Source organism: Buceros rhinoceros, unplaced genomic scaffold, assembly GCF_000710305.1.
Source record: "Buceros rhinoceros silvestris isolate BGI_N320 unplaced genomic scaffold, ASM71030v1 scaffold3519, whole genome shotgun sequence".
NCBI classification, from domain to species: Eukaryota; Metazoa; Chordata; class Aves; order Bucerotiformes; family Bucerotidae; genus Buceros; species Buceros rhinoceros.
In genome coordinates this window covers 56,764-67,257 of record NW_010431925.1, presented here as the reverse complement: position 1 = coordinate 67,257, position 10,494 = coordinate 56,764, and the positions used below count along the sequence as shown (strand labels likewise).

Below are 10,494 nucleotides of genomic sequence, written 5' to 3'. Positions count from 1 at the left end.
TAGGGAAAGCAATAGCTGTTTCATTTAAATCAATCCATATCTGAAGCTGTTTGTTTCTTTGCACACATTGTATTATTAACTGCTGCACAAAGAGTACTGATCTGTAAGCATGTAGTGTATAATTTCATAATTTTCTTTGCCCACCAGTTTATCAGGGATTGCTTTCGGGGAAGGACATGTATTCTGGGATAATGTTGGAAAACCCGTTGGTCCTGCAGAACCAAAAAAATGGAGTCAACAGCGTGGAATGTAGCCATCTTTGAATAATAAAGATGCCACCTTGTCTGTAATAAATAAGGGCATTACTTTCACCTACAGTCTATTTTCAGGTGTTTTGTTTTTTTTTCTATAAGCACTGAGCCTAATGGGGGGGCTTAGACATAGCTTCATTGGATTTTCTTTGTGGAGGGCTTGCTGGACTTGCTTGGTAGGCATGTTTGTTTGCAAGTTTCACATTTTCATTGCAAGTGCTGGTCTAACCATAGCTGCTCTACCTTTTTAGACTAGAACTAAAAAACTAGAGCAGCTATGGTTAGGTAGATTTGGTTGGGTCTGAGTCATGGACTACTGCTGCACAGCAGTAATATGATGCAGTTTTTATGAACAAAGACCATGAATTTGTGTGCACTTTCAAATTTATTTTTAGTTTGCTTACTTTTAGTACAACTTCAGTTCTTGGTTTGCATACTTACCTTTAAGATCTCTGTGTTTTGCTTAACACTGGAGACTTGGAGTTATGTAACTCTCAACCACAGCTGAAACCAAATCTGCCAATGTACACTTCTAATTGCTGACTTTGTTTAATGTCTGAAACACCTTTAGTTGTAGATCGCACTGAACTCTAAGAAGAGTTTTGTTTGAGTTACCTCTTGCCACTTAGACATTTGTATTTCCCATAGGCTGTTCTGTCCAGCTGTGTTTAATCTCCCTACTGTATTCTCAGTTTTGAAGCCTGGAGTGCTGTCAGCTTCAGGATTACAAAAATGTGCTCCCTACTTTCTGCAGCAGAAGTTTTTTGCAGCTTTTAAGTATGATTCAGTTTCTAGAGTTTTTTTAAATGATGTAGTCCTTGGGTGCTGCAATTAAATAGAGCATTAATGAAATAAAGTTGTGGTGATTCTTGCAACTCACTCTGTTCTTCTGGCATTTTAAAAAATTCATTCATCATAGTTTGATCTGTCTTCCAGCAATGGAACCAAGACTTCACAATTTCTGTTAAAATTTATGGACTCCTGCGTGCAGATTTATATGGGAATGCATTGTCGTTAGACATCAAGGGTTTGGACTCTCTTTAAGCTCTACATATAACCAAGGTTCTCTTATAACAGTCTGTAAGTGTAACTTTACAAAGGCTGATAGAGAGTAGTATTTGATAAACTCAGATTTTTGTCTTTACATATTTCAAGCTAATTCTTAATTTGATCACTTTTTTCATAGTTCCCTTGTATTACTTTTTCTGTGTTACCATATGTACATCAAGTACATATGGTATGCAGTGTTGATGATGGAGCCTCTTGCTGGTGGTGGCTGTGAGAAAGAACTGCCTTTCTTCCCCTCCTTTGTGTTCCTCCCAGCTTATTCTTACTGACCTCCTGTGGCCAGCATTAGTCTTTGTGTGGCTGCTTGGTGAACTCAATTAATTGGGGTAGCTGAAAGCCTTTTTTCTTTTCTTTTTTCCCTTCCTAGAGGGGTCAGTGATCCATCTTGCTGTAGTTCACATGAATGTTTCTACTGCTATAGGCAAGGGCTATTGCAAGTGGCTAAAGGAATATGGTGGTGGTACCCAGTTGTCCTGGCTGGAATGGTATTTTTTACCACGGTTTTGGTCTGGGTTGTCATGTGTTCTTAGTGAAATGCATAACTTCTTACTGGGAAATTCTGACTAAATTTATTTTACGTGTAATCAAATAGTTATGCTCCTTTCTTACATTGTATGATGTGGTTATATGTGCTTTATTTGAAAACAGAGAGCTGTTCATTACGAGTAAAAAGGCGTATTTTGGGTCACCTGAAGCATCTGAGCAATCAGATGTGTGTGTAAAAGCATTACAATAACCCAGTTTAGAGGTACCTAAACCAGCAATGCAGACTGTGGCAGGTGAGATGAGAACCTAATTAACTTGGCTTTCCCGGGTGAACTAACCCAAAACACGTATAATTTGGGCTTTTCACTGCTCACACTCATTAGGTCTTCACAGTCAGAAGAAAGAGAGGGACCCCTCTGAAAGTGACTCAGCTTCACTGAAAGATCTGAAATGGCCATCGCACACACTGGACAATATAAACAAAACTATATAGTTACCATATTGCTTAACCTGGTGCATCACTGAGGTGAGATGAATTATACACGTGATACCAGGAGACCTGGTATATAGAGTCCACAGGGAACAGGAGGGAGTGGTTTTATGACAAGATCGAAGAGGCCATTTCAACTTAAACAGAGATAGTTTGAAAAGAAAGTCCAGTCCAGATGAAGTCAGTAGCAAAGACTGGGGAAGTCAGAGATTAGAGAGCCAAGGAGATGGAGCCAAAAGTCGGTTGCAGTAAATAAAGCTAAACAAAACTGGTCCCTGTGGTTATCCAAAGCGAAGGCATTTTGATTTTGCTATCTGTATCAAATGTAAAAAGAATGAGTTGAGGAGGGTTAGGGCATTTATAGAGGAGATAAATGACCTGTGGTGGAGATCAGTTGATGTGTCAAAACATGACTTAAATAGGTCATAACTAAATAGCCTTACTGTTAAAACAACTATTAATGACACTACCTTCTTATTACTCTGTAGTAAGAGCATAAAATACCCTCCAAATTATGGGAATTGCCTGTATGTGCTAAGAAAGAATACAGGCTGGCAGATTTCAGGGCATGTGGTTTGAGCCCCAGATATTTCATTTCGTCAGAGCTGTAAAGTTAGCAATGGTATGAGGATAGATATGAGACAAGAAATGCAGCATAGGAAGAAGGGTGAATTTTCGCTGATGTGGTTAATGTCATTCAGTGCCTAATAAATTAGGAAATGAACCTATAAATGCTTCCAGTGATGCAGTTTACTTAGAAGTTTCTAAGTTTTTGAGATCTTAAGTTGCTATAAGATTGGTTGAAATTTGAAAGCTAATCAAAGGACAGGAAGAAAGGGCAGTGCTTACTGGTCATTGTTCAGGATGCATAAGAATCTGAGAGGTGACATGTCTCTGCCTGTTCCCCTTCCTCATCCAAGTGTCCTGTGCTTCGATCGGTCTTTGGCATTGCCATTGGTGTTGCGGTGTAAGAAATGCACACAATAACTTCCATGCTTTTGAGTGGTTGGTACCGAGCTGCATCAATTAACGATGCTGGTGCTGAAGATTTCCAGAGGACTTCTTATGAGCTTCAGTTAGCCATATGTCTGGGTGGTTGGGAATAATCAAACTGTGATTGCATGAAACTGAATTCAGAACTGGCAGTTGCAGTGCGGGAACAATGACTTCAGAAAGCTGTTGTTGGTTTTAATTCTGAAATCTTTCCTGTTTGTAGCAGCAGCTAAAAAAGTCACCAGTGTTACATTACGCATCATCAGGGTGTTGAGAACAAGATAGAGGGCACTGCTGCATGGTCCTGGAAGCCTTGGGACACTCGCATTTGGAGTACTGCATGCGGTTTTGGTCTTCCCATCGTGAGGAATGTGTGTAATGGAGTTACAAAAGAAGAGGTCTACTCGGAAGAGTTAGGGAACTGAGCAGCTGTCTTGCAAGGAGAGACTCAAAAAGGTGGAATTTTCGATTTGGGAATGAGAAGGCTGAAAAGGGGAGGACCATTCACAGAACTGGGAAAGCAGTAGATGAGGTGGATGTGCAATAGTAACTCTTAATTCTGCAGTATTGGTGCTCAGTGACGGTAGATGAAGTGGTTAGGTGATTGATTTAAAGAAGATGCACAATGTAATGAACTTGTGGAACTTGGTCCTTGTTACCGGTTGGCTGAGGCAGGGGCAATCACCGGACAAATCAGCCCCTCCCCCATTCCAGGAGAAAGGGTTGAGAGATAAAAGAAATAAAAAGTTGGGGAGGCCTCTTAAGTTTAGGAAACTAAAATGGTTTTAATAACAACAGAAGGATATTATATACAGAAAACAATCAAGATACTAACAAGTATATATATATGGGATCAGGGATCTGGTGCAGCAGGGGTTAAACGGCGGGTAAAAGGACAAAAGCGATAGAGGCAAAAAACCCGACCAGTTTGTAATAGCGGTGGCATGGGCCGTAGCCTGCCGGGCCAGGGGGAACAGCTGGGAAAAACTGCGGCAAGGAGCAGCATGGTGTCCCCCAGGGCGAAGCAGCGGTGCGAGCGGCAGACAGCAGCGGCAAGCGTGGCAGCTCTGGGCAAAAGTGGCAGTCCAAGTGGCAGATACCAGCAGCAGCAATGTTCCAGCACAGGCAAGAAGATAGAGGGCGGTGGTTGGAGCAGCAGGGCGGCAGGCATGAGCAAAGGCGGATAGCGGCTCATCCCGGACAGCAGGCAGAAAAGGCGCGTGGTTTCTTTCTGCATGCCGTTCTTAAAGAAACACTGTCCCACCAAAAACTCCACAGCCAGTAAGATGTGATGACGTACAGGGGAAGAATACTTTAATTGCTTTGCTTCACATGTCCATCAAAACAAACCAAACCAGTATATTTTAAACCAGGAGAGTCCTGTGAAGAAGTGCGGAAGCAGATAGTATCAGCAGCTTTAAGAGGAGATTAAACAAATGCAAGCACAATTGAGCCATTAACATGTACTTCGGGGAATGGACTTCAGTGTGCCTGCTTCAACAATTAGATGCTGGGAAGACGTAAAAAGTGTGCATGGCAGGCTTATGTCGTCTCCCTAGAGAACGCTGGCCACTGGTGAAGGTAGTGTTAGATGGACCATTGGTCAGACCTAGAAGGGCAGGTTTTAGTTCCAGTTATGAGCATGAGGTAGAACATTCCTAAAATGAGCAAGAGAAGGATGGAAAACAATACTGAAGTATTTTGAGTATTCCCTTCGCTGGGATGTTGTGGTTCTGTATGTTTTATCCACAAGCATTGTACTGGAAAGGTGACAGCTGCTTCAGAATCACTGATGCACTGCTTAGCTGTGGCGGTGATGGGGAAGGTCAGCTACTGCTTGGACCATGCTGCTGCACACAACACGCTCTGCTAAACCAGCTGTTCAGAAGCACCAACTCTCCTTTGTAAAGGACTTATGAAGAAGCTTTCAAACTCTAGCTCGTAAGTGACTTGGAGGATCAAAATTTAGTTCAGGTGAATAAGAAGATTTGAAAAGAAAAATGAGTTTATTGACAAATGAAAAGCTTCCTATTCTACATTCTGTAATCATTGCCCTTTGTTATAGCTTCAGGTTTGTTTTATTCAGTCTCATGGGTGTTGACTTAATTATGTTGTAGAATACTGCTCATCCGTGTGGGGCATGAAGCAGAACGCTGATTTCCAGACAGCAGGTTCTTGGAAATTAATCGAATTATGACTTTAAATTACTGTTCAAGGGGAAAAAAAAAACCCAAGCCAGACATAGCATGGAGCCCTAGTTTGTTACATGATTTTGCTAATCTTTTCTAAATGTAATGTATTAAAACCACCTTAAATGTTCTTTGATTTGTCTGAAATACAAAGAGGGGAGGTTTGGGTTGTCCTGGTTAGGCATTTACCAGCTTGTTTTAGTTAATTCAGCCACTCACTTCCAATTATGTTGGGTGCCAGAATTCAGACAACCTGAGTGTAAGCGTGTATCTAAAGCAGGCATATGGCTGCAGGAAATAAAATCCTTTACTAATAAATTCAGTGGTTTCTTACTGCACTGATGGCTTTAACATTTCAAATTAAAGGGATGACAGTAAGCGAAGGTAAGTGGAGGTGGGTAGAATGTACTGTCTGTGCTCGCAACTTTTTCTTTCTTTTTGAATAGTTGGTTCTTAGCCTTGTGGCTCCTGATAGCTGCATTGATACTAAAGGTGATTTTCTTTTTAGTTTTTGAATTTTCAGTCAGAGTATGTGAAGTCTAGCCAACCATGAAGTGTTCATGGAGAAAAAAACCTTTGAGACTAAAAAATTGTTTGCATTATAGAAGTAGATTCGGAAATCATGGTTTCTTTGGTAATGCTATGAAGTCATCACCTGAATTTGGAAAGTGGGAGTTAAATATGCTTTTCTGAAAGGTGGCTCTGAGAGCTTGCTTGAGCTTGCTCATTTAGCATGGCTCATTGTACGTACATCTGTGCCATTTTGGATGTGCCGTCTTCGTGGGACTAAGCTATCGGAGCAAAAATCTCCTGAAACATAACTGTTCCAACTGAGGTTTTTACACTGTGATAGTACTAGCGGTGTATCAGACTTCACAGTGCTGAATGACATTTAGTGTATTAAAAAAAGAGGTGTTTTCTAATTACCAGGTGATGAGAATTCTGCATCTAAATAAATGGCCTTTTCTTCTTTTCACATCTGTTCTGTTTTCGTGCAGGTCCTCATGCTGAAACCGCCAGTGGATGCCAGAATTTGCAGTGTGGTTTTCGGGCCTGCTGCCGCTCTGGCGAATGAGCGCTGACTTCTGACCTTTCAGTCTACTTCATTTAGCTGAGCAGGCTTCCTTTCATGCACTTTACTTACAGTTCGCATCTTATGTTAACAATCCTTGGAGTGAGATTTGTTATACTAGCCTGACCCTGCCTACAACTTCAAAAATCTTAATTATGCGTGTACTGTACAGTGTTGTAACAATCTCACAGTCTCATCTGGTTGGAAGGGTGTTGGGTTTTGTTTTACTTAATTTGGGGAGGATGGGAAAACATTCAGATTTTTTTTTATGCCACTTTCTTCCAAGTTTGGCACTTAAACATACTTTACTGGATTATTTTGTGTTAAGTGAATGGTTTTTAATTTTGAATCCATAAGTACAATATAAAGCTCTGCAGAGAATTTGAAATGTATTGTTTGCATTCGGGTAACAATTACACATCTTTAGGAGCCTTGATTCTTCCCCTGTCCTCTCATCCTGAAGTTGTTCTTTATATTGCAAAATTAGGGAAATTCCCACCTTCCTTTTGCATTTGGTTTTGTATTTGGGCTTGAAAGACATACTCAAATAAAACATTCCCACCAATAAAAAATTCACGTAGCAGTTGAATGTATATGCTTTTAAGGTATAGTATTCAGACATACCATGCCAGTAGGTGGCAGAGATTGGGTGGGTGGTGGCGGGGTGGTTGCAGGGCTGTGAACCTTGTAGTGTGTGTGGGTTTTGTTTTCTTTCTTGGGATGCGTTTTTGAAACAGCTCCCAAGGAAGTCAGTTTTCATTAATATGAAGTCTGTGGAAGATGTCAGTACATTTTCCACATTGCTGTGGTTTCTAAGATGACCCCTTATGAACAGTAGACACTGGCAGGGAGGCAGAGGGTCCATTGTTGGGCTGAATGAAACTGTGCTGGGAAGAGAGATGAGTAATGTGGCGCACACGTGTGCGCGGGGAAGAGCCTGCTGCAAGAGGAAGTGAGTATTGTTGCCCATGTAAAGTTGCAGATTTTAATGGCCACCTGCTCATGAATGGCAAGAGGTGCAGGTTGTGTTTCCTCTCTGGCAGAGGAGGGGTAGGTGGCAGCCTTCATAAAAGGCAGACGGGATTTTTTTTCCCCGTCCTCAATTTTGAAGTCTGACAGTGTGTCAAACTAAATATTCATCCAAGTAGTAAATAGGTAAGACTTCTTTTGAGGAGTATTTATTTAGGACAGCAGTCATGATGATATAGGTAGCTTTCACGATTCTTGGTGTCTGGACAGTCAGCTTGCAGTGTAGCTGGCGCTTCCTCTAAACTGCAAGTTTTGATGCCATCTTCCTCCTGCTAATACTGAAGAAAGTACGGTAAGAAGAATATGGTTGATGTTGAGGTGGTGCAGTTGGCTGTTCATGGTTAACAGGTGAAGATGGGCTAGAGGCAGAATGGCCAGTGCTCAGTTAGAAACCTCCAGAAGAGGTATGGAAGGATACCATCATTCCAGCAACTGTTGCTTCAAGTAAGTTGCATTGTGTTTACTTTGGTGCCCAGTGGTTAAGAGTAGACACACGGCCATTTGTGCAGTGCTGACTGAGATGTCAGTAGTAACAGTAGGATGAGAATAGTAACAAGGTACATGGTGGGCTCTCTTGCATCTGTCCTTTTCCAGAACTCTTGTTTCTGAGGCTGGGAAGGTGCAGCTAGATGTGCTTCTCCTCTTTACCACCTTAGGTGGTGTTTTCTGTGCAGATTGGTAGAGGCACAGCTGAGGATGAATCAGCTGCAGACAATTCTATTCGCTTATACCATGTTTCTTCTTCACCCTTCTCTGAAGGGGAGCTGCACTAAACTCGGGAGGTGTCATCAGTGTTGTTAAGGAAAACATCACGTGATGAAAATGTAGATAATCCTTTCTGTTGGAGGTTTATAGAGAGGAGCCTGTGGCAGCAACTCAGGCTTTAAACCAAAGATTTTGAGTCTAATATTTATTAGATAGACTGAATCTAGTTTGGAGTTTGGCTCAAGACAATCCTAACTTTGATATGTTCTGATGAACATTATTCCTAAGCTCAACCCACCATAATTTTCACAGTGAAGACTATGATGAGCAAGATAACTGCAGGAAAAGGGTATATATTTATTTAACACCACTTCTTATATACTAGTAAGTGAATTTGATTTTTAGTACACTATTCTTTTGATAGTATTTTACTAGGATAACTTGCAGATAAGGATTTCATATTCCAAAGTAATTAAATCAAATTCTTGTATAAAATGAATGAGCTTCCACTTAGGTTTTGGTATAAATATTTATTAGATACTTTAACTTCTAAAGAAAATACTGTCTTACACCCTTAAATGGGGCTGGCATTATACAGATGCGAAGTATGAAGTAGCAGATGAAGCAGCCTCTTCAAAGTGAAGTTTGGTCTTCACTGATGACACTCTGGTGTGTAAAATTTATTCACAGGTCCTGATTTTCACTCAGGAAATGGAAAACAAACTATTTGTATTTGCCAGTGTCTTTGAAGAGGAAGAAGATCTGTAGATAAACTGACTAGTTATAAGCATAGTCTTCAAAGTGTGATTCCAGGAAGCAAGTTTCACCTGAAAATAAGGTGGCTAAACTCTTACCATTTTGCTCTGCAGTGTCACTGTATGTGGGCACAGGAGCTGTAAAATACTGTATAAAAATCACCTATTAGTACTGGAATCTTAAGCTGTCAGTGGCTTCCTTAGAATAAGTAGTATCTCGGTGGTGGTAGGGTGAATAAAGCTCATGTTTGCAGCTGCTAAAAATCAGATTGTCATTGGATTTTTAAAATAACTTGGGATAGCTCCCAATCAGCAGAGTGAGAAATCTGTATTCACCCCTACACAGGCAAATTTCTTGAGCTATTCCGATTGGTCTATACTACCTATTTCGAACAAGTGAAGCAACATAAATCCATACAGAGATAACGTTCTGGGGATAAGCATGAACATAGACAGCTAGAGCAAATTCCACATTGGCAACATCAATGGTGTGGACTCCTGTGCTGTGTACAGCCTCTATTAAAGGCCTGACTTCGGAAAATGGCATATGAATAGGAAATCCTGAGACCTGGGAGAAAGAACGTAAGGAAAAAACACATAAGGTAAGAAGAAAAGGTAAAAGTACCTGAATAAATACATGGTAAAACAGACTTTTAAAACTGTGCCTGTAAATTTATCTTTTCTATTGCTGGCCTGAGGAGATGCAGTAAAGCCTATTTTGCGTTTTAATACCACCTCCCTATTTCATGTACTCCAGGCAAGCTTCTGAAGTTTGAAGTGAAGATGTTTAGAAAACTACTTGTATTAATGAACACATATGGCATAACTTTGCTGCTTTTCTGGCTCTTAACTGTTTTTAATTAATTGTGTGGCTGTGGACTTGAGGTGGCAAATGTCCAACAGGACCTGAAACAATTGCCACACCTGTGTGCAGTATTGTTGCCCCATCTGTTTTACATGAAGCACGGGACCTAACCTTTATACCAGCCTGGAGGAAGAACACATGGCTACAGTGGTAGTTGCAGTGAATAGTTCATGAAAATTTTCTTCTGTCTTTAAAGTGTGGAACGAGAAGTGGAAAACTGATGTACAGCATGTTGTTGTGTGGGCTCCTGCACCTGTAAGCAGCCTCTGTGCAGCACAACTCAGCCCCAGTGCCAGGGTCTTACTGACCAGACTTTAGTGCTAATGCACCCGTCAACCCACAAGCGTCCACTGGTGGGAGACTGAACTCGGGTTTGTGTGTATTGGAGGTAGTGACTGTTGTGGTACAGCAAGAGCACAAGAGCAGTGCAGCCAATTTATGTTCAAAGCTTTTATCTTCATCTATGAATTAAATAGATCATCACTCTTTCACTCTGTAAATATACGTTGGTATAAAAGCTCTTGTGATTTTTTTGGTAGTAGAGGAAGTACATAGCCTAGGACCCTGTTTGTACTACAGAGCAGCAATACG

At 41.0% G+C, this 10,494-nt stretch overlaps 2 protein-coding genes across 2 annotated transcripts in view; one reads left to right on the top strand and one right to left on the bottom strand.

The window, feature by feature from the left end:
- FBXL5 (F-box and leucine-rich repeat protein 5) overlaps positions 1-7,121 on the top strand; it is a 22,479-nt gene extending 15,358 nt beyond the window's left edge. Inside the window, exon 10 of the mRNA XM_010143567.1 lies at positions 6,476-7,121. Coding sequence (XP_010141869.1) covers positions 6,476-6,552 — 77 coding nt within the window. The 3' untranslated portion in view covers positions 6,553-7,121. The remainder of the gene's footprint in view (positions 1-6,475) is intronic.
- A 2,296-nt stretch (positions 7,122-9,417) lies between these two features.
- Positions 9,418-10,494, bottom strand: part of CC2D2A (coiled-coil and C2 domain containing 2A) — a 50,584-nt gene continuing 49,507 nt past the window's right edge. The window contains exon 33 of the mRNA XM_010143566.1: positions 9,418-9,606. Within this exon, the coding sequence (XP_010141868.1) occupies positions 9,418-9,606 (189 nt within the window). The remainder of the gene's footprint in view (positions 9,607-10,494) is intronic.